Below are 27,868 nucleotides of genomic sequence, written 5' to 3'. Positions count from 1 at the left end.
ATAATACTGAGGCACTCAGGCAAAGACTGACATCATCTCCAGTGCCTGGTAAGGGCATAAAGATCAACAAATTCTGATAGTCTTGCCAGGTCCTGATGGTTTCCAGTTTACTGCAGTGTTTTCTCACTGGTGGTACCAGATTTATGGAACGCACCCTTTGCTGAAATATAAGATGCACCTCTTTACTCAGGTATTCCCTGGATCTCTGGACCCCAATCTCTGATGTTCATAGCTATGTAGCTTAAGTGAAATTGTTTTATTGCATATTTTCATTATGGATAGTGATTATTTGTGGGGTTTTTGTTTTTTTATACTTTGTTAAGCTGCTTAGAAGCCTATTTTGGCATTAAGTGGTATATAAAAATAAATGATGAATAACTACATGTGAAATGAAGACTTATTTGGCAACTGAGAACACCTCCTCCTTTACATAACAATGTTTGCCAGTATTATTAGTTCTATGGAGAAGACAGACAAACTGTGCACCAGGTCTCACTATTTCACAGGCTATAAACATCAGCAAGTACATTGTATTTTTCCTGCCACAGCAGTTTGAACACGTGGGTTTTATGGGCCAAGGGAGGTCAAAAGGAATGGGAAAAGGAAGAAAAGTATAGTGAGACAAACACACAATTTTGATGACTCCCATCAAAATCTGCTCCAGGGCATGCTACACCTTTGATCATGAAAAGAGCCACCTTTCTCGACTGAGTCACCCACACACTCACAGTGCAACTTGCACTGATTCCCATTCTGCAGCAACACAAAACAGAGACAGAAGCAATAGGGGAAACTTTTATTCCAAGTCTTGTAAAGGTTTTCCCTTCTCACACTGAGGGAAAAGGTGAGCGTGTAATTCTTCTGTCATTCAAATGGAACAATTCCTAAATATACATTTCCCCTTTGCTTCAGCTATGGAAATCCACAACCAACTAACCAAATGTAGAATGCAACAATTCTTGTCACTTGGTGTAATTTCATTTCTGCCACTTGCTTCCTTGCCAGGGGATACCAAACAATGCACTGTTCAAGTTGTTCAGGTCTTTGTTGTACTCTAAGAGCAAGACACATTTGTCAAATCCTCACTGTGATCAACTCCTGCCCAGAAACCTTTGTCCACACTGTGGAAGGATGTGCAGATCCAGAATTGGCCGCCACACTCACTTATGGACACAATTTTAAGACCATATTCATGGAAGACAATCTTAGTCGGCTACAAGTGATCACAGAAGAAGAAGAAGAAGAAGAAGAAGAAGAAGAAGAAGAAGAAGAAGAGAAGAAGAAGTACTCTAGCAATGTGCTGGGTGCTGAAGAGAAGATAATTGTGAAAGGAAGATAGACAACATTCAGGTGGGGACATGGAAAAGGCTCAGAAACTAACAAATTAACAGGGTGCATTATGTAAAGAAGTCAGAAAGCACAAGAGATACAGTGGTACCTCGGGTTACAGATGCTTCAGGTTACAGACGCTTCAGGTTACAGACTCCACTAACCCATAAAAAGTAACTCAAGTTAAAAAGAATTGCTTCAGGATGAGAACAGAAATCACGTGGTGGCGGCGCAGCGGCAGCAGGAGGCCCCATTAGCTAAAGTGGTACCTCAGGTTAAGAACAGTTTCAGGTTAAGAACGGACCACATCATAAGGTTATTGTGATGATGATGATAAGTAAAGTTCACATTTCTTGTTCCGTTCTTATCAGACTGAAAATGTTATGGAAATATTGCACCAGCAAATTGCTTCAATTTCATTGTACCATAATAGCAACATCTTTTGTTTTAAAGGTTTCAAGCTAGAGAGATAATATGAGCAGCAAGAATAGGCATGTTACAGCCTGTCTTTCTGAGCATTTATTAAAATAATAATCAAGTCACTTTCCAAATTTACCACTGAAGCAGAAAAAAAACACAAGCCTTCCCAGGTACTGTGCTCCACTTGGAGCTAATAGATAAGAAAAAGAGGATGCATTGAAAACAGTTGCCTCCTTCTACTAAACAGAATCCTATTTTGGAGAGCAAAATCTTATGACAAACCGGCAAAAAAATGCCACAAAATGCTGCAGTCCCTGGTCATATCGATTGGAGCATTAAGCATTTGAAAAAAAACGAGATTTTCATCTATGATGCTTTCCCCTCAGTCTCAGGGAATTTTATCTCAAAATCCCATAATATTTTACTAATATATTGTGATGCTGCCCACCTGCCGTCTTAGAAAAAGATAATGATATTGTATTAATTGTATCATCAATATAGTGCACTCTTGTTTCTGCAGACACCTTGGGGGCCCATAAATATGACTTCAACAGAGCCATGCTCAGAATAGAAAGGGAAAGAGAAAGATGCATAAAGCACATTGATATATTGTAACAGCAGACATAAATCAAGTTTGGAATAGCGAGTTATTAATCCATGGAAAAGCCTGGTAGATGATATTAGGCTAGGAGGATTGTGGATCTATATATCTGTGATCCCTTTTTTAAAAGATAAGACTTCAGTATGAGAGCATTTTGGCTCACTTCATTTTATAAAATGCAGCAAAATAATTCTACACCCTGTACTGCCATTGTCCATGGGCTGTGAGACCTAGGTCTGGGACCAGATGTTTGGGGTGGCAATGTATGTAGTACTGTAGTCCAGTAACCACCACTTTCATTTATTCCCTTGTGTGGGGAGTGGGTGCACAGTTCATGAAAGTACCAGAGAAGGTAGTTCCAGAGTCCAGCCAAAGCCAACACCCTCATTTCTCCAGAGTACCAGAATTCTAGGAAAATGAATATATCAGGCATGGCTGAAACTGTCTCTGTCAGCACTTACTTCAAGGGTATGGAATCCTTTTCAACCCAATAGCCACATTTCTTTCTGGGCCACCTTCTGAGGACCACATGCCAGTGTTGAGCGGAGGCAGAAGCAACAGCCGGTGGAAAATCAAATGTCAATTTTACTTTTCTACAGTAGACTAGTGTCTACACACACTCACACACCTCTCTCATCCTGCTGCTATGCAAATAAGGAGCACTATCATGATTCATTGACATATTCCAGCCAAGCAAAAATATTTTGGTTACAAAGCAGGATGAGTGAGGGCTATGGCCTGAGGAGAGAGGGTGTCATCTGAAGTGAGACCCAAGAGTCAGGTAGAGAGGCCACCCTCACAGGTATACTTGTAGGGATATGGGACAGGGCCTTCTCGGTGGCTGCTCCCAGGCTTAACTCCCTCCCTAAATATGTTAGACTGGCTCCCTCTTTGCTGTCTTTCTGCTGGCAGGTGAAGACTTTCTTCTAACAGGCTTTTGGGAATTGACTGCTTTTAATGAAAGGGTGGCTGCTGTGCTGTTTTTTATTGTAACAGCTGAAATTAGGGGGGAAAGTGCGATAAAATTATATATATATATATATATATATATATATGTGTGTGTGTGTGTGTGTGTGTGTGTGTGTGTGTATAATGATAGTAACTGCTGAAAACATACTTAGGGAATGGTATTTATCATGCTATTCTGTCTTCAGAGCCAAGAACTTTTAATCAATTGTATTGACATAGGGGAGGCTCATGATCTGAAACTGGCGAACTTCCGTCTCAATTCTCATTCTCATCAAAAAGCAAATAATGGAGTGTGACACTACCTAAGTGAAATCTCTGTGATGGTGAGTTTTTCTTCAACAAGAAAAGACAGGTGGCAAGTGAGCAAATGTCAATTATCTATTACTGTCTACGTGACTGTTTTCCACCACCCAATTTAATATTTAACTGTACCCATGCTAGTTAGCCTGTGCAAAGGTGGGCTACATCCAAATGTTGTTGGTGACAACATAAAAACTATTATTATTATTATTATTATTATTATTATTATTATTATTACTCTGTTTTTATTTATTTTCATGATACAGAAGATAGTTTTTGAGAAAACAATTGTTACAACAGTAAAACCTTTATTAATTTATCTGGATTGCTCTCTTATTAAGAGTGGGCAAATTTGTGTTTCCTCTAGAAAACTCTGAGATTTGAGTAAGTGTGAGATTTGAAATTCTTGTAGTTTTTCTGTAATTCAATATTCTTATAAATGTTTCCTTTACAGTAAAACAAATGTTGAACCATGGGTTTTCTTCTCTATGAGAACCAGACAAATGCTGGAAATTCTCCCTTTTATGGCCCAACTTAGGGCAGCATTAAATACTTTGGGGGGCGGGTGAGATTCGACACTAAAATGGAAGGTGCACGAAGCCCAGCAGATGCAGAGTATCATATCAGATTACTTCATAGGGCATGCACATCCTGTCATTTAACTGTCAGCTCTTGTGAATAGTGAAGTCTCACATTAGAAACTGTGAGCTGTGATTGGCAACCAAGTCTCAGCCACAAGTATCCTGTTTCATAAAGCAACCAGCCTCCCATCTCTAGCAGCTTTGACTTTTCAGAATCACTCTGTTTTCCACCAGAGTCATTTGAAACAATCTTTTACAACACAAAATTTGGCTTCAGGCTGTAGGATTTGACAGTGACTTCATCGTTGGAGGATTTACAGAAGATGAGACTGGCATGTTCTCAGATAACGAGCCTGTTGGGATGATAGTTTATTTTTTTCACTTTTTTTGTGTGCCTCTCACACCACCAGCAACAACGACAGAAAACCTGTCTTCCCCTCTAGCTTCTGAAAGCCACCTGCTGATTACTGCCTGTAATACATTAAAACAAAAGCAAAACAACAACAACAACCCACACCTGGGTGCTAAGAGGAAAGACCTGAGCTATAGTCCAAGACCACCAATGAAGCAAGATCTGGCCCAAAGTTTTCACAGAGTTTAAGTTGAGGGCAGAAGTGTCTACAGTCAATTCAACTAGCCCATCCAGCCATCCACTGCCTGTTGAGGGTGCCCCTTTGGGTGACCTTTCAAGGCCTACAATTCATCCACCAATATGAGAAGTGGGTTTGCACTGGGGAAGGGAAGCTTTTCACCTCCCCCACCCTTTTTATTTTGCAAATGATTATTTAAACACTTTTTAAAAAGTCACCTGCTTCACAGAGCTCTGGCTGTTACTGTCTCCATCATTCTTTTATGGAGTGCCACTATAGAGATGATAGCCTACTCAAAAACAGTGTGAATCACTTCTCACTGTCTTCTCCAAAAAATATACAGTGGTACCTCTGGATATGAACGGAATCCATTCCGGAGCCCCGTTCACATCCAGAAGCAAACGTGACTAGCGACGGCATGTCTGCGCACGCACGTGTTGCTTTTTGCCGCTTCTGCACATGTGCGTGATGTCATTTTGAGCATCTGCGCAAGCAGCAAAACCTGGAAGTAACCCGTTACTTCCATGTTGCAGCGGAGTGCAACTCGAACGCGCTCAACATGAAGCATATTCAACCCAAGGTATGACTGTAAAGGTTTATTCTTGGCTGCCCCATGTGGTTAGGGAGGAGAGTGATTAAACATGAGTCTGGTTCAGATGGTATACTGAACCAAACCAAACCTTGGCTTTAGTTTGGCTTAGCTTAGCTTAGTGTGAGAGCAAAAAAGGCCAGGGATGAGCAGAGTGGTTACAAGAATCTCTTAAGTAGCCTGCACGTTCGTGTGGTCCCAGGAAACCATAGTCTGACATACCACAACATGTAAAGCAAGACAGTGCATATTCTGAATGTATGTTTATAGTCAGGCCCATGTAGAGCTTGTCTGAGGCCCAGGGTTGGGAGTCCCTGGTTGACTGGGAGGCACGGGGTGTGCTTGGCATGACAGCCTAAGTCCAACAGAACCCTGGAAGCCCCACACACTGCTCCAACTGGCTTTGCCCTCTGAGGCCCAGGACAAGTGTACCTAGCTGCCCCTCCCCCCCCTTGCAAGGGCCCGCTTACAGTGCTTGGTGTTACACCGCAACTCTCCAAATTCTCATGCTACTAGTACTACTGACATAACAATGAAAAGGTAGCAGAAGAAGCCCCATTGTTTTGTCCTTCATGTTCATCCATAAAACTGTCCATAAACCCTATGCAGTAAGGCAAATGTGTCCATTAGAGTACAATGTTGCAGTCCCACTATCAGTTTTCTACACAGAAACCATAAATTCAGAAACAGTATATTGATACGCCAGAGGACAAGCTGATTTAACCGTGTTGTATTATGCAGTGTATCATACATGACCTGGACCGACTCTTCTTACATAAGTCCCATCACAATGAGAAGACTCTTGAAAGAGCCCTCCAAGAAGTAGAAGTACAATGAAAAACTCTGGTCAAAACGCCTGTTCTCTGACTTCAGTGTTGAGACCCAATGATTCCCGATTCTTTTTTGAAGGATATATAAGAAAAGAGCAACCCACATCACTTACATTGCCATGTGTTCCTTCTCACATTATGTGAGTGACTCTGTGTGTGTGTGTGTGCACAAATCAAAATGGAATACACCAATGTGATTACAAAGCAGAGTCATTTATATTGTACCACAATTCATATATTTTAAACTTTTCAATATATCATAAACAGTGCTTTTTTGGGAGGGTGCAGCGGTACGCATACCCCTAATTTGTTTGTGAATCTAAGTTTGGTCTCATTGATGGGCAGTATTTCAATACGAGTAAGAAAATGAGAGTACCCCTAAACATTTTTAATTTTTTTAGAAAAAAAGCACTGATTATAAAACAACCTGAACTTATGGGATAGGGATGGGCATAAGGTCATAAGCAAATACAGTGGTGCCCCGCAAGACGAATGCCTCGCAAGACGGAAAACTCGCTAGATGAAAGAGTTTTCCGTTTTGGAGGTGCTTCGCAAAATGAATCTCCTATGGGCTTGCTTCGCAAGACGAAAATGTCTTGCAAGTTCCTGCTGGTCCCCCCCCCTTTTTCTAAGTCGCTAAGCCGCTTATCAGCTGATCCGATCAGCAGATAAGCCGCTAAAAGCCGCTAATAGCGCTAATAATAGCGCTAATAGCGCTAATCCGCTAATCCGTCAGTGGGCTTGCTTCGCAAGACGAAAAAACCGCTAGACGAAGAGAATCACAGAACGGATTCTTTTCGTCTTGTGAGGCACCACTGTACAATGAAATACATATCCTCTTTTTTAAAAAAATGAGGGGCAGGAAATATGCAGCAGGCAGGGGAAGTACAATAAGAGTGGAGGAACTTACTTGGGCCATATACTACATCTGATTATTTGGTCAACAGAAAATCAGCCTTTACCATAACATGCCCCTGTTTGTATGACACTCACAGAGTCTTAAAATCAATATGACTTACCTGCACATTTTGTTCTTGTTGTGAGCGGAGGTCCAGGAGGTCCAGTTCCTCCTTCTCCAGGTCTGGTAAGAAGCACTCTGATCTCATACTCCACATCGGGGTCTAGATGCCATAACTTGTAATTGGGTGAATCAACAATGTGGGTTTCAGCCCAGTTCCCATTGGTCGTACGGTACTCCACCTCTTTCAGGATGATAGGTCCATCTCCAATGATGGAGTTGGCATTTGGCTTGATCCATAGATAGGTGGCTCCAACTGCTAGAAGTTCTGGAGGTGCAATAGGTGTGGGAGGTTCTGCAAGCAAGAAGAATGGAGATATTTGTGGGTGACAGGCTCTTGGTGGTGGGGAGTAGATGGGTTGTCATTATGCAATGGGAGCAGTAAACAACACACAAGAGTTATACAGAGAGATTACTATCCATGACACCAACATTAAAATGGGCAGCCAAATTTCACATGCTAACGAGACAATCAATACTGCTTTATTTTGAAGAAAGAGTTCAGATGAACCCTGTTTCTTTATAAAGAAGGCTTTTTTAGGGGGGGGGTGTCCCATCATGGAAAAAGCCACATCTCTTGTGCCTGTCAGCTGAATCAGCCTTACAGATGATCAGGTCCTCTGAAGCATATCCAAGTACCTTGCCAGCCCCATATGGGTTCGCATTTGTCCTTAAAAGTGTTCTTAAAATAGAGGGTGGAGGAAAGAATCCATATGAAACAGCATCATGGAAAAGGTACTCTTCAGTCTACAACAGAGTAGTTGCCAACAATGTCACCATTGTTAATGCATCATGTTCACTCCATGCGAATCAAGAACAAGAAAAGTTTTGCAACTTCATATTCAAGGGCACTTAGCTAAGCCTTCAAAATGCTTATGGATTCCATAAGAAAGATCTCTATTACAGCATTAGGAGATATGAATCAGATACTGTTACTTTTGTGGAAAAATAGAGAGTAAGTTAATAAAAGCACATCTCTTCAGCACCCTTTGATAAAATCAATATAACATCTACAGTCGCTGCCCTGATCATTTTTATTATTGCTATTTTATTGGCAATCCATTTATACTTTGTGAACCTTCAAAGTATTGTCTGTAGTTTGTGGGACTGAAAACATTAAATGAAATGGACATTATTAAGACATTCTTTTCATTTTCTCTGGAAGTTCTCTTTACTAGTTTGGTTTGTTTTGATTTTGTTTCTTACTCTGTCCTGGAAAGTCTCAATGCATCACTTATTCAAAAAGTTGCTGTTGACACTTCTGGGTTTGTGGACAAAGAACTCCGGGGGTTTTGGTTGGTTGGTTGGCTTTTTTTTTTTTTTTTTGAATGCATGAGCCAGAGTCAGGTTGTTCTGAGTGAACACTCTGGCCAGTGGGCAGTGGCGTGGCGTGGGGGGTGCCAGGGGTGCCGACCGCACCGGGCGCAACATCTGGGGGGGGCGCGAGTCCAGAGGGAAGGGACAAGTTCCTTCCTCCGCTGGGCTCCCCGCCGCCACCGCCAGCCTTGCGCCCTAGCGCGCGTGCCCCCCGCCGTCGCTGTGGCTGCGCTCCGCTCACTGCTCGCAGGAGGAGCAGCCACTGCAGCAGCGCCGACGCCGCCACCGACGCCTGGCCAGGCATGGGCAGCCTCTGCACCCTGCCGCCGCCGCCATCCCCTCGGCCCAGCCACAGGCGGCGGCTGCTTCTGCCTCCATCCTCCTCCGGGCAAGCAGCGTTGTTTGCGCGGCAGCGCCAGCGGCAACTCGCAGGTTAGGGGTTGGGGGGGCGCAAATTACTTGCCTTGCCCCGGGTTAGGGGGCGCAAATTACTTGCGTTGCCCCGGGTGCTGACAACTCACGCTACGCCGCTGCCAGTGGGACACTGCAAAAGATGCTATCAATTTGTAATATTCCATTCAGAACATTATAAATGTATCAACAGTTTCTCAACAAGTCTGGCTTTGGTTTTGAGTTGCTAGGCTAGCTTCAGTTTCCCCACCACATATATGTCTTCATCAATAAACATACACAGAATTTATGCCGTGTTGCATGGTATATACTGCCCCATTGGACAGCACTCTTTGCATAGCACTAACTGTTCATCAGCTGCAAAATTTTCATATTAGAATGGAGGCTTGTGACTGAATGTTGGTCAGCATATCTCACAGGCTACAGACAGGTGTGAGCTTGCCTCTCATATGGATAGCTTGGTATTGAACCAACCATTAAATCTGGGGACTTCAGTTATTCTTTTGAAGGAGGCCCACAACATTTTGCCCCAGAAATGTTGAGGGAAACCCTCAACAACACATTTTGCTAAGATCTTTCTGTGAACAGAGAAAAATGGATGGGATGTTTTGCTGCCAGAGGCAACCCCACACCTCAATACCACCTCCTGCCCTTGGAGGCACCTCCCAGTGTTACACCCCTCCCCAGTCTCCAGTTTGTCACTCCAGTGTTTGTCACTCCAATGTTTACCACCACTGCATGCTCACTTCTACCTCCTGTTCCTCCTCTGCTGCTGCATCCACACCCTGCCACGGTCATGTCCCCTCCACTGCAAGCCGCCTGCTGCCATGCTCCTTGCCCTCAGCACACTGGGGCTTTCCCAGCCCACCTCCAGACAGAGGAGGAGGAGGCACAGCAGTTGGTAGGCCATAGAAGAGGTGAAGTGACCGCAGTGGTGACTGCACAGGAGCTGGAGGAGGAGGAGGAGAGCACGCAGCAGCAGCAGCAGTGAACACCCAACAGTGGGTCATGAGTGCCCAGCAGATGGAGGGCTGCAGTGCCTCTGGGAGCCTGCCATGCTGAAGCAACCACCTTACCATGCCTAATAGGTGGGCTGGCCCTGAGAATTGATATCCAAAAATCTTTGAGAGCTGCCATTAAGTCCATCTACTAAGGCACTGGTTGCTTGCAGACATTCACAGGTGCAATTGGCATCTCAGTGACTCAAAATACTGGATGAGTAGATTTTGTGCAAAAAAAAAAAAATATTTTATTGAACAACCCTGTGGACCACATTAGCCTGAGAGAAGATGACTAGCCCAAGGCTACATGGCCAAGTAGGGATTTGAATCTGTTTTCCTAGGCCCCGAGCCAGTGTCAGGTCAGCAGGGGGAAGGACGACCCCCAGGCATACAACAGGAACGATTCCAGCCTGTCTCTCCCATCAGCGTGTAGCTCTAGGGAGTTCTGAATCACCTTCCCCAACGATTTATAAGGACTCATGTCTTGGAGACACTGAGCACATATTCAGAGTCCAGCAGAGATAAATGCAGTCAGAGCTAGGCTGAGGTTGTAAGCATTAAAGCTTTAAAGCATTTAAAGGTTGTAAGCATTAAAGCTTTATTAAGCGTAAGGCAGAACAAAAGAAAACATGTCTCTTCTCTCTGGTCTTCCTCAGACAGAAGTCAGAAGTGAAAGCAAAACCAAATGGAAACAGAGTACAGTAAACATCCGCTCCCCTGATTCCAACAGTCGGTGCTGGAATGCATAACACAGACATGTGATGAACCAATCCTACATATCTGCACAGTGAGAGGTATAGAAATTCAACAGCCAGCTCTCTAACCACTACAACACACTGGCTCTGTTTTCTGTGGCTAATCCAATATGAGGGAGTCAGCATCTTCGCATAACATGCCTCTTCACATCTATCCCATGCTAACACCGAAAATGCCCATCACTATGTCAGATGGGATTTCAAATGTTCCCTGTAAGTTGCAATGACCCCTGTAAGATCCAATATCCTCAAGGACCACCTCTCACTATATGAACCAACCCAGACTCTGAGATCATCATCAGGGGCCCTTCTTCGTATGCCCTGCTCTAGAGAGTCTGGAGGGTGGCAACATGAGAACATACCTTTTTTTTGCAGTGGCACCCCTTTGTGGAATGCTCTCCCCAGGGAAGCTCACCTGAAGCCTTCATTACATATCTTTAGGTGCCAGGGAAAAACATTCCTCTTCTCTCATGCCTTTAGCTAATAAAATAATATATGGCCTTTTAAACGCTGTGTGTTGGGGTGTGTGTCTTATTGTTTTGTTTGTTACTATATTATGTATTTTTTGTGTTTTTATGTTGTAAACTTCCCTATGATCATTGGGTGAAGGGTAGTATAGAAAAGTAATAAATAAATAAAATATAAATAAATAAATATCCTGGGTAGACTAGAGACAAAGTCTTCCTATACACAGACACAGAGCTGATATGTATTATCTACTGTCAAGCCTGAGATCAGGCAAATCTCTTTGAATCATTTATGCTTACTTATATTTGACGCCCAAAACCACGATCACATTCAGTGTGTGGAGTTGGGGGCAGGAGAGAAGCAGACAATGACAAGCTAAGAACCTCTAGAGAGCAAGACTAAAATAAGCATGCTAAGTAATATATATATATATATATATATATAGTCAGATAATTAGATCAGAAAAAAGAGTGCTGTTTACATGAGGTTATACAAACCTAGACCTACACACAGAGATAATGAATATGGCTAATTGAGCCATGAATAATGATAATGAGAGTTCTATACTTCCAAATGAGTAACCAGAAAGTTGCCAACCAACTGAGGGGGGGGGGGGTGAAGAATAAACAGCTTGGCCATTTACAGTACTGTGTATATATTTTTCTCTCCTGCCAACTGCTAGTGAAGGAAAGTTAGTTCCTCTCTCTCCTGCCATCATTACTTCCTTTCCCTCCCACCCCCCAAATGATATTTTTATCTAAAGTATTTCTATTTTTTTTTAAAGTGCATGCATCCATTGAGAATGAAAGAAACTCATGGTTTATTAGCACATGCAATTTAACGTGGCCATCACATATCTTTCCCTTGTGTCCAGTGGTGGCAAAGAGGAGGAAGCGATGGTAGGTGAAAATGACAGCTGCTAGAGTCGCTCTCCCTCCCTGGGGGGGGGGGGAGGCGGTGTTGCAGGCAGGCCACACACTCTCCCTGTGCATGGGGGGGGGGGCGTGGCGATGCCACCAGCGTTGCAGGCAGCCCCCGGCTCCATGGCCGACCAATCCAGTAAACCTGGGGCGTGGCTTGGGCGATTTAAGCAGCCGCCCACCTGCCCCTCCTCTTTAAAGGTATCCTGTTAAAGGGATTTGGGTGTGTGGATCTTGTCTGAAGCCTGAGTATGGGCTAGGGCCATGCCACGACCCCAACAGGGACCCTGGGGGGGGGGCCTCAGTTGATGTACATCAATGGGGCTCCCCTTACTGGTGGTTGACTCTTAATAGACTACCTGCATGGCAGGCAGGAGTCAGATATAGTTGGTTCAATTACAGGGCCTAAGCCAATACCACTCACATTCTGTAACCAATAAAGTTGTGGCCTTAATCATCCCATTAACCCCAAATACTGGTGTCCATGTGTTTTATTATTCAACAAATGGGGAGAGGGGCTTCATGGGCAACTCACCTACTCTTTTTCACCTAGCCCACTCTGAGATGGTGGTAATATTTGAGCGAGGAGAGGGAAGAGGAAGCAGCTGAGGCAAGTGGCAAGGAATGGAACTTCCTAAGACAAAAATGGGGTACCGGCAGACAGACTTTGCACTGGATGCGGAACAAGCTCATATCTCAGCATCTGTTGGTTTTAGTAATCTTTCAAATGCTTTTAAATACCTGGTTTTAACTAATTTTTATTCAAGAATTTTCATGTTTCGTTTTAGATTTTTGTAAACTGTTTAGAGGGCTTTTTATTACAATTGAGTGGTACACATATTATGTTAAAAAAATAAACAAGGTGCAAAAATATTCAGAGGTGCAGAAGTTCCCACAGGTAACAGTCACATTAAAAAATAAATAAATCAAAATTTGATGATGTACCAATAGAAACTGACCTGGCTTCACTAACATAGAAGAATCTATAGGTGGCAAGTCTACCTAATAACTGACTTACCGGTACTCACTTGAAATAGCAATATGCTTGTAATTTCTTAAAGTGCCATGCATTTCAGTAAGTAATGAAATCTTCTATTTAAGTGATTTGCTAGAGCAAATTTTCAGTGCCACTGAAGACAAGTATGGAGTTAACACTGACATTAACTGAATCGTAATTAAGCATTTACACTTGCATTTTATCACATAATATATTAAAATAAAGCTATAATCTCAAAAAACTGCAACAGGTCCACTTGCTGATGGCCTTTATCTTGCACAGTATACAGATGAACTGCCTGCTCTTGTTCTGAAAATGCTATCTTAATTATCCTTAATTGTCCTCCTCAATAATTAATTCTAAATGTATTTTAAGCAATGTTATTTACTACAGGGATTAAAACTGAGTTAGCCAGGTCACCATAATAAAAATGCCCCTCTGAAAGGCCTCTAATTTATAAAACTTTGGAAGAATGCCAGGCTGGTAGCTGAATCTATTGCATTGTTCTTGGATAGGCAACAGGCCTACCACCTGTTCAATGAAATGGGTTTTCTAGCAATCTATCCCCTCCAAAATGCAAGGAGGACATGCTAAGGAACCTGCTAAAATGTTTGTTTTGCTTTCTATTTCGCTGAGAGACAGCTGCAGCACTATCACTGCAAATGAGTAAAGCACAACAAAAGACGGAGCAAAACAAACTAGCAAAGTGCTGGCAAGGCAAAGCACACTGCAGCTCCAAGTCTACCACCAGTAATTTCAAAGTGGGGCACCAATTTGGAAAAGATGAAATTCAAGGTTCAATCCAGATCCTGTATTTTAGCTGCTGAATCATCCATCTAAGGGGGCATTGCATAAATGATACTTTTTTCCCTACATTAGTAAAGTGGAAAGCAGATGAACCTCACACACGCAATCTCATGTGTAAAGAATATGCAAATGTATTCTATTATGTGCATTTTATAGACACTGAGAATCAACTTCCACCAGCAATTTCCCATTGTAAGTACAAGTGATAAAACAGACATATGCACAATCTTTACAGATGGCTGGGTACCCCATACCCCCGTTCCTTGATAATCATAGGGAAAACATGTGTAAAGTGTATGTATAAATTGCACTTAAAGCTTTTCTATAGATATAGCCAGCTTTTCAATGAGTCAATAAAACAGCTGTATGCATGAAAACAGGACCTCCTGATTACTGATAGGGATGTTTCCAACCACAAGATCATAGAATCATAGAGTTGGAAAGGACCCTGAGGGTCATCTCATTCACTCTCCTGCAATACAGGAATCTCATATAAAGCATCCATGACTGTTGGCCATCCAACCTCTGCTTAAAAACCTCCAAGGGAGGAGAGTCCACCACCTCCTGAGGGAGCCTGTTCCATTGTCTAGCAGCTCTTAATGTCAAAAAGTTCTTCCTGACTAATTTCAGTAGATACTGACTGCCACTTAAGAAAATATTTTGTCTTGGTCCAAAGCACTTTGGAAGCTGCCAAACTTCATTCGAGGACTAAGTCCACTTAAAGAAAAATATGGCTTTGTTCTCTCCCATTCACTACTGAGGAATTTTTAAAAAGCTGTAACTCTTATTTCTCATTTGATGGAAGCAAAACCAAGCCCGTGAAATTACAGGAGAACTCTGTGGTCGGGACCCATGTTTTCCCCACCCCAAATCATCCATGGTTGGCTGCCTAAGCTGCTTCTACTTCTTGTAACATGGGGTGGGGAGTAAGCATGAGAGCAAGAGAAAGACATCTCTCTTGCACTAGCCTTGCATGCCTCTTGAATGTTGCTGTCTTCATAGGATCATGAACATGCTGATAGTGGTGTGGTGTTGTGGATCTTCTCCCTTGATCAGTTGCTCCCTGCAATGCAGTTGGATGGTATACCTAAGATCCACTGCCAAATGATCCCATACTATGTTTTGCTGTTTCTGCCCACTATTTGCAATGCCAGCCTCAGGGTGGAAGACCTATAGCAGCTGCAGAGACAACACCTTGCCAACAAAGGTCCATATATCGTTAAAGCTAGTGATGTATGGAAGTGTGAGCTGGACCATAAAGAAGGCTGATCGCCGAAAAATAGATGCTTTTGAATTATGGTGCTGGAGGAGACTCTTGAGAGTCCCATGGACTGCAAGAAGATCAAACCTATCCATTCTTAAGGAAATCAGCCCTGGAAGGACAGATCCTGAAGCTGAGGCTCCAGTACTATGGCCACCTCCTGGGAAGAGAAGACTCCCTGGAAAAGACCCTGATGTTGGGAAAGATGGAGGGCACAAGGAGAAGGGGACGACAGAGGACAAGATGGTTGGATAGTGTTCTCGAAGCTACCAACATGAGTTTGACCAAACTGTGGGAGGTAGTGGAAGACAGGAGTGCCTGGCGTGCTCTGGTCCATGGGGTCATGAAGAGTCGGATACGACTAAATGACTAAACAACAACAACAACTTTTCTCCAATGATGATATTGTATTTCATAGTGTTGGGGGGAGAACTCAAACAGGAATTTCTGGCCTCAAATGACATATCTTATGTCCTAAAAGAAGAAAGAAAATTATTTAAATAGGGGCTACTTTCAACTAAGATTGTGACGAATTCCCCCTGCTTTATGACAGGATATACACACTTGCATGTTTGATCTAGTTCACAATACAAAAAAAATGTGCATTTGTCTTAGCCCTACTTAGCAGGTCATTTCAACATAATGGCTAATCCATCACTTTGAAACAATAACAAGATGTGGAAACAGGGATGCTAGAACATGATGACTAGTCAAGTAGACAAATCCCTGTATAAAACATTTGGATTCATGTCAATAATGGAATGATTTGGCTGCTTAGCAGGAATAGGCAATTTCCTTTTATAGTCAGCCATGGCAGAATAGCAGCCAGATATATATTTCAAGAGAAAATAAGTAATCTTAGGAATTACTGATTAACGCACATCATTAGATCTATAGAGAACTGAAGAAAGATTAGGTAAAACTGCTTCTGAAAATTAGCCTCTATGATACATTATATTCTGATACCAGCCCAATCAACAATGGGTGTCACACTGAAAATGCCAAATGAAGCCTTAGAGGGAAGCATTATTCCAGCAGGTGCCTCTTCTCCATACAAAAGCCTACAAATCTTTATTGCTTTAAATTAACAATATCTCCACGCACCCATAAATCCTGCTAGTGGCAGAAACTGCAAGAGGTGATTAAAACTAGGGGCAGCAGCTCAGAGAACAGAGCAAAATGTGGCCAAGGGACAAATTCTCATAAGAAAATGCTGATTGGTATCAGGCAAGACAGTGGGAAAGCAAGAGCTCTGAATAGAAGACTAGAGTCACAATTATACTATCAATCATGATGGAAACTCCATAGGCACCTCAAATGCTAAGTGCACCTCTCTAACAATATATTTTATAGGCCTCTTCTCACTGAGTAACATGAGAAGCAATTATGTGACCTGATGAAACGTTATAATACAGTTGTGTAGCAGCAAATCTGCACAGGCGCAGCTCAGGACATGAACAAGGGCCTTCTGTCTACTACCCAAATGAACAAACTTGTCACTCCATAGTTTTAAGCTTTGGCACTATCACCATAGGTGGACTCCAGTCTCAACATATAGACCACCAGTACCCTAATTTATTTCTTATCCAAGTTATGTATCACAGAAAGTGACAACTATAGTTGCACCTATGGACAGATTTGCAGACAACATCGTTCTGGCGGTAATTATGGATATTAAGGTTTTATAATAAAGGTGTACCGAACAGTCATGTGGTAGTTATTTAAACCATTGAAGGGGGATAAGGGAGATAACAATATGTTTCCAAAAACCGCTGGCTGGCTCAATGGGTGGGGAGTGGTGATTCAACCCAAAAAACCCATCAGATTGGTATTTAGCAATAATTTGCTACAGGAGAAACCTAGAAGAGAAAGTGAGAGCACACCACTTACAGCTATAAACACTGCTGCATATTCTGGGTGATGCTATTTTCCCCCCTCACAGTCCCTGGGTGATAAGTCTCTACTTGTTTACAGACAGCCCACTAGCCTAACAGATTTACTCATGAGCACCACGTGCCACACAAACACACACAAGAACCAGTCCCAAAGGCCAACTTTATGTCCATCTCCATCTTGGCATCAATATCGCAAGACATCATAGCATGAGGGGTTCATTCACATTCTTGTCTTCCAGCATGATGGGTGTCATTATTACATACTTTCCTACTGTCTATGCAAAAGAATAAATGGGCACGGATTTGACTTCAGAAGCGGCAATATTCAGAAACCAGTAAAATATCTGTTTCCTTCTTGGGCTTTTTTTCTGTGCTAGCACACAAGCTATGGGTGTGTGGGTGTGGGTGTATAAATCATATGAATTATGATCGGAGTTATCTTTGGTCACCTTGTGATACCAATTAAAAACATTTTTATTCTCCAAGGATTTTAGTGGGAACTTGCTGAGATATTTTGTCAGATGTTGTTGCAACAAATTGTCAGGGTAGGATCATTGTTGTGGGCATTATATTGTGTTTTATTGTAAATTGTTTGTTTTAATTTTGTTAAAATATTCAATTTTCTGTTTGCCCACTCTGGAATCGCAAAGGTGATGAATGGAAGGATATGAATCTAAGTAATAAAATAAATATTTTTACATACATTTAAACTTCAAATGCTTCTTTTGAAATTTACAGGCTTTAAGTTTTGCATGTTTTTGCTATTTGCACTCCACTTTTTACAATTTCCCCTCTCTACATCTGCATGCATTATACCTACAGAGGGTAAAGTTTCACGCATCTGAGCAAGTGGATAAAAGTCCATGAGGTCTTATGGTATAATGAATTAAATAGTTTTTATGGTGCCAACAAAATTCTTCATTGTTTCAAATGGTACAATATTAGCTCTTCAAGAAAGTGCAACCATCCAGTCCTTATAATTATGACAAAATAATATTTGCAAATTATATGACAAAATAATTTTCAGTCTGAGACTAAATAGACACTTGCTGGAGCTTCCTGGATAGGCCTTTTTCACACTGTAGCCAGTGAGAGCCTATTAAAAACACCCCTCTAAAATGTGAAATAAAAACTTCCATGCCAAGTAAATATTTAAGGGTGACAAAATGTATTGCTATGCTGGCTGGAAACTTTAACGTGAGGGTACATGAACCAGAGCTTGTAATGCTAAATGAGAGAATAGAGGCTGGATCAAAAATCTATGTTAGCACACAAATATCCCTGGCTATGTGAAAACTATGGATGGCATTCATCCCTCCAACCCCATCAAGGGAAGACCTGCACAAGGACTTCTGCTTGCACAATGGAGCTTATCCCCCTTTTCTTTCTCCCACCTCCTGAAATTGGTTCAGGGGGCTGAGAAGAGCCCCCAGAACTGCAAATGGTGAGGGGATGTATTATTCTGCCTGGCAAGCTTGAATGTTTGCACATATAGAATGGCTGGAAGTGTGTGACACTTAATTCTACCCAAAAGAAACAATAGCATATGTCACTGTGGAAGTAGCATTGCAGTGTATATCAAAGGCAGCCCATACTTAAAACAAGTTGAAAATGCTGAACAATTATGAGTAAAAATTCTCTCTCCCCCCCATCTTCCTTTCTCCTGCACACAGACAGAAACAAATCCAGCTCATATATTTCCCCAGAATCCTTCCTCTCCTGTCAACAACCCATGTGGTTTATCACCATTTTTTTCTGTATTACAAAACTTTATTGTGACAAAAAGCCGTCCAAGGTAAAGGTACCCCTGACCATTAGGTCCAGTCATGGCCGACTCTGGGGCTGCCATGCTCAGCTCGCTTTATTGGCCGAGGGAGCAAGTACAGTTTCCGGGTCATGTGGCCAGCATGACTAAGCCGCTTCTGGTGAACCAGAGCAGCACACAGAAACGCTGTTTAGCTTCCCGCCAGAGCGGTACCTTTTTATCTACTTGCACTCTGACATGCTTTCGAATTGCTAGGTTGGCAGGAGCAGGGACCGAGCAATGGGAGCTCACCCCGTCGCGGGGATTCGACCCGCTGACCTTCTGATCGGCAAGTCCTAGGGTCTGTGGTTTAACCCACAGCACCACCCGCATCCCTTCTTTTCTGACATAGATATGAGGTATGATTCCACATTTTTAACTATGGCATCCTTCTGTTGAGATGGTTATACTTCACCACAACACCGGCATAATGCTCTGGTCATGCTGCACAAAACCCATGGAAGAATTTCTAACATTACTTTATCTGTAATCTCAGCCCCTCAGTCCCTTGCTTGCTCCTACAGTTGTGATATTGTTGCACTGGCAACACCCACACAGGCAATTCTTCTTTCACACCAAATTTAGCTGTGTATAATTAGCATTCGCTCTGAATTATATTTTTGTCTTATCAACTATAGAAACTATGCAAAGTGATTCCTCTGATTCAGGATTAGAAGCTACTTGCTGTAATATGATAGAGAGCACAGATCTTTCATCTCTAGGAGAACTAAGCCTGTCGTTTACAAGCTGCTAACAATTTCATCATTACAATTAATCCTTCTTTATATTCCGCAGACATGGTTAAAGCCTCAACTCTTTGATAGTTGCTTGGTCAAACTCTATAGGAAGTCTTTAAAACTGCAACTGGTAATATTTAAAACTTTAAAGATATTTGTTCTCTCTCTTTCATTATATATATGGAAAGTGCTCTTTAATCTTTACACTGAGTGCAGTACAAGGATGCATTTAAATTTCAGTAAAATAAATGGGAATTCAATCTAGCCTGGGTGGGGGGTGGGGGGAGCGAACTGGGACGTGTAAAACTCTGTTCTCCTCTCCTTCGAGGCAGAAGTTAATGAGTCCCTGAACATCTTCTCCAAAGCTGGCTCTGGAAATTTAGCCGGCAACTCTGCTTTTATATTCTAAATCAGGTGGATTACTCAGAGGCAAGTGGATGTGTGCAGGATCCTACTGTGAGATAATGTACCTGTTCCATCCCCTATGGCAGATGCCAGGGGTCAGCAAACTTTCTCAGCAAGGGGCCAGTCCACTGTCCCTCAGACCTTGTGGGGGGCCAGACTATATTTTGAAGAAGAAAAATGAACGAATTCCTAAGCCCCACAAATAACCCAGAAATGCATTTTAAATAAAAAGACACACTCTACTCATGTAATAACACGCTGATTCCCGGACCGTCTGCGGGCCGGATTTTGAAGGCGAATGGGCCAGATCCGGCCCTCAGGCCTTAGTCCGCCTACCCATGGCCTATGCTCTATAATTTAATTAATCAAACTGCCTTCAATAGGGTTGCAACCTTTCACCAGCCAAAACACGGGACAGGTCAGGCAAACTGAAGGACAGCCTGGGGTGGGGATTGCGTGGCACACACACTCTCATGAGACCAAATCCTCCCCCCATTGTTGAGGAGGGTTCCCTGCATTCAGCCTCCCACCCACTCCTTACCCCCCACCCCCCTGGCTCCTCTCTTTCCCTCGACTCATGTAGGCAGGCAGGCTTCTGCAGGCAACTTGAGCCTCAGCTCCAGCCTTTCGCCCATGCTGGCGTCGGAAGAGACTCAAGCATGGAGGAGGAGGTAGGAGAAGTCAGGTTGGGGTGATGGAGAGGGCCAAGCAGCGGTAGACCCACACCCTGCTAGAAAGGTGGGCAGCAGCTGAGGAGGAGCACCAGTGAGAGGAAAGGAAAGAAGGGGGGAGGGAGGGAGAGGAGGTCACTCCTTCCCCCTTCTCTCTATTGTTGCTTGCACCAGGCTGGGCTTGTGCTTTGACCTTGCTATGCCTGTCATGGGGTCGTCCGCATTGGTGCGGGGGCCTGGTAGGAATTTTTCCAATTGGCTGATTAGTGTGTGCCTTTTGGGTTTTGCCTACTGCGTAGCAAATCGTCACAACTTGTAAGGTTGGCGGTTAGGCATTGGTTAAATTGGTTGGTGGAGGGGTATGGATTGGCTGTGCCTGCCCCTCCAATGCTGTTGCTCCACGGGAATTCCGTTAAAGGAATTCAGGGGCTTACCATCCTTTCGTCCAAACCCCTGGAATCGGGTTTGGGCCGTGTAAGCCCCTAGGAGCAAGCAGGGAGAAGCTGAGGGTCTGTGTCGCAGCTCCAGTTAACCCTGAATTTGTTCCTCCACACTGGCTTTCACTGGAATCCGGAAGCCAGTGCTGTCCCCAAGGCGGGGGGGGGGGGGAGGACAGCTAGTCATAACCAATGCCTAAGCAACCACTCATGATTTGTATGATAATAAAGTTGTGGCCAAAATTATGCCAAAAACCTTAAACAAAAATTATGTGTGATGTGTGAGTTATTTGGGTAAGGGTGTTTGGGGGACCTCATCACGCAACAAGTGATGCAGACAGCATACTCATCTGCCCTGCCCTGCTTCCCATGTTTTCTTTATTCTTTATATCGTAACATCTGAAGAGGCCTGCAGTACGAAAGCTTTCTACACTGAGAGCAGAGTAAACATTACCCAACCAAGTTTGTATAGGCACCTTCTCAATAGCTGCAGGGCAAATAACAAGCTAAAAGCTGCTGTAACACATGATGGACTTCTTCCATTTGGATTTGAAATGTTAAGGGAGCTTTTTTTCAGAAAAGAATGGGAACATTTAGAGGCTCTTGGTTATTTGTTCCAAAGGGGTAGAGGATGTCAGCACTGTTTCACGTATTGCTTTACTAACATGGTTTTATGACTATTACCTGCTGTTAACGTTTCATAGTCTCCCCTCAGCATTCACTTTAAGTTATTGTCCAAGGGCTTTCTCTCCCTTCCCCCATCTTCCTCTTTTTAACACTTTAGCAATCAGCAGCCAGAATTCTCTGAATTGGAGTATTTATGCTGGCAATTCTTACACGACATTTCTATGGCACGCACTGTAAACATGATGTGTCTGTTACTGGCTATCTCCTTGAACCTTCAAATCTTTTATTTTATTTTAGAGATGAAAAAGACTCACATATTTTTATTACGACTTTCACTAGAGGACTGCATCACTATAAACCTCTGCACAGGGCTCCAAGACATCTTATTTCAAGCTCAGCATTGGTGGCAATGTTTACTTGAAATAACACATTGTAGGAGCCAAAGTTGATGAAAGTCAGCTAAAGTTTTGCCAGGTTCCAGCAATTCATTTCAAACCATGATGTGGGAAATTGGAGTCTTGATAAAATGTGCATGAATGGGAAGGGGATCTAGCTTAGTCTTGCAAAGCGTGTTCTCCTTCATGGAGAGCACGTGTTGCGGTGGGGTCTGCTGAGCCACCCCTCTGTTACCAGGCAGGGTCTCTAAAGATGGCCTGGGGCAGTGATTGGTTCACTGGGTTGCTGGGGTAAAAGTTATGTTGCAATTTTGGTGGGAGGGGTAAAATGTTTTTTTTTTTTTTTTAATAAATTTTTATTGGTTTTACAGCATTTTTAAGAAAAACAAACAAACAAAAAACAAAACAAACATACAAAATAATTTCAAAGATATTTTCATAAACCTCTTTTCTTGGACTTCCCCATACCCCCCCCTCTCTGCATCCCAGTGTCCATATTTGAACTAGCAACTCCCAGTTGTTACTTTCTAATCTCTGTCGTCTTAGTCCTCCTTTATTATCTAACCTTACATCCCTGTACCCTGTTACTTCTAGCAACCACAACATTTTAACATTCGTTAAGTTTATAGTAGTCCTTAAGGTAGCTTTTAAATTTTTTCCATTCTTCTTCCACCATCTCTTTGCGTTGGTCACGGATTCTGCCTGTCATCTCAGCCAGTGTCATATAGTCCATCACTTTCATCTGCCATTCTTCCAGAGTAGGTAAATCTTGTGTCTTCCAATACTTTGCGATGAGTATTCTTGCTGCTGTTGTGGCATACATAAAGAAATTTCTATCTTTCTTTGTCACCAATTGGCCGACAATGCCCAAGAGAAAGGCCTCTGGTTTTTTAGAAAATGTACATTTAAGTACCTTTTTCATTTCATTGTAGATCATTTCCCAGAAGGCCTTTATCTTCGGGCATGTCCACCAAAGGTGATAAAAAGTACCTTCAGTCTCTTTACATTTCCAACATTTATTATCGGGCAAATGGTAGATTTTTGCCAGCTTGACTGGGGTCATGTACCACCTGTATACCATTTTCATAATGTTTTCCTTTAAGGCATTACATGCCGTAAATTTAATACCGGTGTTCCATAACCATTCCCAGTCATCTGACATAATGTTATGTCCAACATCCTGCGCCCACTTAATCATAGCAGATTTAACTGTTTCATCCTGTGTGTTCCATTTCAACAGCAAGTTATACATTCTAGATAAATTCTTAGTATTGGGTTCTAGCAATTCGGTCTCTAGTTTTGATTTCTCCACTTGGAAACCGATTTTCCTATCCTGTTTAAAGAATTCCATTATTTGGCGATATTGAAACCAATTTTCTACTTTGTGCTTCAATTTCTCCTGACTTTGTAGTTTAAACTTGTCTCCATCCTGTTCTAAAATTTCCCAATACTTCGGCCATCCGACCTCCATATTGAGTTTCTTCACTGCTTTAGCCTCCACTGGTGACACCCATCTAGGGGTTTTATTTTCCAATAAATCTTTGTATCTTATCCAAACATTAATTAATGCTTTTCTAACAATGTGATTTTTAAAGGTACTGTTAACCTTGTCATACCAAAGATATGCATGCCAACCAAAAGCATTATTGAAGCCTTCCAGATCCAAGATGTCCGTGTTCTCGAGGAGCATCCATTCTTTCAGCCAGCAGAACGCTGCTGCCTCATAGTACAATTTTAGGTCCGGCAGGGCAAAACCCCCTCTTTCTTTAGCGTCAGTCAGTATTTTGAATTTAATTCGGGGCTTTTTGCCCTGCCAGACAAATTTCGAAATGTCTTTGTGCCACCTCTTAAAACATTCCATCTTGTCAAGAATCTGCAAGGTCTGAAACAAAAATAACATTCTAGGCAATACATTCATTTTAATTACTGCAATTCGGCCTAACATTGACAATTTCAGATTTGACCATATTTCTAGATCTTTTTTGATCTCTGACCAACATTTTTCATAATTGTCCTTATACAAATTAACATTCTTAGGTGTTAAATAAACCCCTAGATATTTGACTTTCTTAACCACTGTCAAACCTGTTTCCTCCTGAAATTTCTCCTTTTCCATATCTGTTAGGTTTTTCCCTAAGACTTTAGTTTTTTGTTTATTCAACTTAAATCCAGCCACCTGGCCAAATTGTTGAATTATTTCTAAAACCCTTTTCGTACTAGTGTTTGGCTCTTGCAAAGTCAATACTAGGTCATCTGCATACGCTCTTAACTTATAATGTTTAGCTCCGACCTGCACACCTTTGACCTGCTGGTCATTTCTTATCATATTCAGCAACACCTCCAGAACCGAAATGAAAAGTAATGGGGAAATTGGGCACCCCTGCCGAGTTCCTTTTTCTATCTTAAGTTCCTCAGTCACAACATTATTTACAATCAGCTTAGCTTTTTGTTCGGAATATATTGCAGCCATACCATTCTCAAAACCCTGGCCTACCCCCATCCCATGAAGATTCTTCCTCATAAAACTCCAAGAGATATTATCAAAGGCTTTCTCCGCGTCCACAAAGATCAATACTGCTTTAGTGTTTATATTCACCTCCAGCTTTTCCAAAATGTCTATTACATTCCTTACATTGTCTGCTAGGTGTCTTTTAGGGAGAAAGCCTGCTTGGTCCTTATGAATCTTCTCCATCAAAACTCTTTTAAATCTTTTTGCCAAAATGTCTGCAAAAATTTTGTAATCCACATTAAGGAGTGATATCGGGCGGTAGTTCTTGAGTTGGGTCTTTTCAGTCTCTGACTTTGGTATGAGTGAGATATATGCCTCTTTCCACGATTCAGGTGCCCTTTTTCCTTCAAGGATCTCATTACAAACTTCTCTTAATGGTTGAATCAACCATTCCTTCAACGATTTGTAGTATCTAGAAGTCAGTCCATCTGGTCCCGGAGATTTGCCCAATTGCATATTCTGAATGGCAGCCTCTATCTCTTGTTCTGAGATTCTCTGGTTCAAGTCCATCTTACTTTGCTGAGAGATATTTTGTAATCCATATCTTCCAAGGAATTTGTCTATATCTTCTTCATTTTGCGGGCCTTGGGTATAAAGTTTTTTGAAATAACTTAAAAAGCAATTTCTAATTTCATTAGGTTTAGATATGCTCTTTCCATCAACCTCTAGGCTTGTAACTGTATTTAGTTTCTGCCTTTTCTTCAATTGCCATGCCAAAAGTTTACCGCATTTATTTGCTGATTCAAAAGTCTTTTGTTTCATTTGCTTTATCTTCCATTCAATCTCTTGGTTCATCAATTCCATATATTGAGTTTGATATAACTTAATCTCTCTTAAAATGTCCTGAGACTTTGGTTTTGTTCTTAGTTTCCTCTCTCCTTCCTTTATCATTTCCAAGATCTTCTCTTTTTTCTCATTTTGTTTTTTCCTCTTTATTGAATTTTGTTGAATCAAAAATCCTCTCATAACAGCTTTACTTGCGTCCCAGATCACTCTTTTCTCCACGTCAGTCCTCAAATTTATTTCAAAATAATCTTTTAAGGTCTTTTGGGCCTTCGTGAGAATCTCCTTATCTCGAAAGAGGGTGTCATTCATTCTCCATCTAAATTGACCGGTTATTGTGAGTTTCATCTCCATCTTCACGGCGTTATGGTCGGAGCAAGTTTTTGGGCAGATTTCCACTTTCTTAATCTTTGGAGCCAATCCACTAGTAACCCAGATTTGGTCAATTCTGGTCCAGGTCATCATTGCTTGGGAGAAGAAGGTTCCCTCTCTCTCCAGAGGGTTCCTTGTTCTCCAAATGTCTATCAAGTCCATGTTTTCTGTCATTTCGAAAAAAGTCTTAGGGAGTCTCCCTTCTTTAGTGACTGTTAGTCTTTGTGCCTTGTCCATATTAGTGGAGACCACGCCATTCATGTCTCCCATGATTATCATATTATAATCCAGATAGTCCGTCAAAGTTTCATGAAGTCCCTTAAAGAAGTCAGATTTGCCTTCATTTGGTGCGTAAATTCCAACAACCGGACTTCCGGTCGGTGCCAGCGCTTAATGGCGGTCCTACCTCCGAGCTCCGGAGAAGGACTGCTTCGCAAGTTCGGGTCTTACCCGCTACGGCAAGCGGGGGACCCCTAAAATCCCAGGCGCTGAAGCCTGAGAACAAGGAGACTCGGTGGGCACCTTCGCGCCCCCCGGTACCGTGAAAGAGCCTTTTTAAAGGCTACGGATCGACATCGGGAGTGAGCGCGGTGCTGAGAGTCGCTACCCAGCCTGCGAAGTGAAGCCGCGTCGCCATAAGCGGAGAGCGCCGATTCCTTCCTGAAAAGAAATTCGGACTGATTCCCCGTGAGTAAGAACTGAAAAATAACTGGGACTTTTTTTTTAATTTTAAAAATTGGGCTAAAAACGGGGGAGATTTAAACAAAGGAAGTCTGCCTCCCCCCGACCGCATGAAAGTGAAAGCAACGGAGCTCTAAACCTGCATCCGTTTAAATTCGTCCTTTGATCAGCTAAACCGGACATTTAAACCTTTGATCTCCCCTCTAGCAAGCAGGGCAGAGGGGAGGCGAATCTGAACATTAACTGCATGACTTATTTGAAGGAAAAAACCTCTGCTATCTTATCTACTTGAAAGTCTGAAACGGTCTGCCTTCTTAGTACATTGAGCTGACTTTTCCCTGTGAAGTGACACCTTGATACAAAGTTTCCACAGTGCCTGACTTTTGTACATTTTAAGAAGAAACAGTATAAACAGTATACTGGGCAACTGTGGCAATTGGAAGCTATAAGACTTTAGTAACATTGATTTTGACTGGATTAATCTCCTTTCTTTCTACATCTTGGATGGTCTCCTTTGTTCATGTATTTTGAATTTTCCTTCTATGGCCATTTTGATTTGCTCCCTCTAGAGGATAAAGTGAGGTCCAGCACGGCCTAAGACAGTGGAATTTTCCAAGGGAGAATAAATCCCGTGGGAATTGACCTTGACATGAGTGGGCCACAAGAAGAGATAACTACAAGAGCCAAGACCAAGCAACAACAACAGCAACAGCTGCAGCTGCAACAAGCAAAGAGAAGAGGTTCGATCTTAGGCGTAACAGCCGGACTAGCTGGAACAACAGGACAGGACAAAGGAGCAGCCGTTTCTATGGATGCTGTGACAGAAGCTTTGCTTAAGATAAACCAGACTCTGGAGTCTTTGACAAAACAGACTTCAGAGAACACACAAAAATTAACAGAAATATCAACAAGATTAAACCAGAATACAGAATCTATAAATAAATTGGTCGAGGAAAATGCCACCACGCGTCAAATTGCCGAAGAGGCCAAAGCCACAGCTGGAGAGACGCAGGAGAAATTAGAGCCACTTGCCAAGAAGGTCTATGAGCATGATGCAACCTTGGCCTTGTGGGAGTTACAGAGGAAAGAGAGAAACTTAAAATTAAGACTGATTCCGGAGAATGAAAGTGACAACCTTGTGGAATATTTGACACGGGAGTTTGCGGATTGCTGGGACTTGGAGGAAGACGATTTCAAAATCACAACTGCCTTTAGACTCGGCAAAAAGCAAGATAGAAAGACACCAAGAGATTGTTTGATCACACTCAGATCTAAGGAGGAAAGAGATAAAATTTTAGGACTACACTTTGGAAAAGCCCTCCAAATTGGAAATTCAGCAGTACAGATCTTTAAAGACATACCAAAATATATCTTGGACTTAAGAAACT

General features: G+C 42.3%; 1 protein-coding gene across 17 annotated transcripts in view; it reads right to left on the bottom strand.

Annotated features, from left to right (window-relative positions):
- The window catches only part of PTPRT (protein tyrosine phosphatase receptor type T), a 614,745-nt gene that overhangs the window by 276,035 nt on the left and 310,842 nt on the right, over positions 1-27,868 (bottom strand). For all 17 annotated transcript variants that reach the window (XM_081195978.1, XM_081195992.1, XM_081195980.1 and 14 more), the window contains exon 7: positions 7,229-7,522. In XM_081195978.1, coding sequence (XP_081052104.1) covers positions 7,229-7,522 — 294 coding nt within the window. The remainder of the gene's footprint in view (positions 1-7,228; positions 7,523-27,868) is intronic.

This window comes from Podarcis bocagei (assembly GCF_964188305.1).
Source record: "Podarcis bocagei genome assembly, chromosome: 5".
NCBI classification, from domain to species: Eukaryota; Metazoa; Chordata; class Lepidosauria; order Squamata; family Lacertidae; genus Podarcis; species Podarcis bocagei.
Note: the sequence above shows the minus strand (reverse complement) of the source record. Positions and strands in the feature narration are given on the sequence as shown.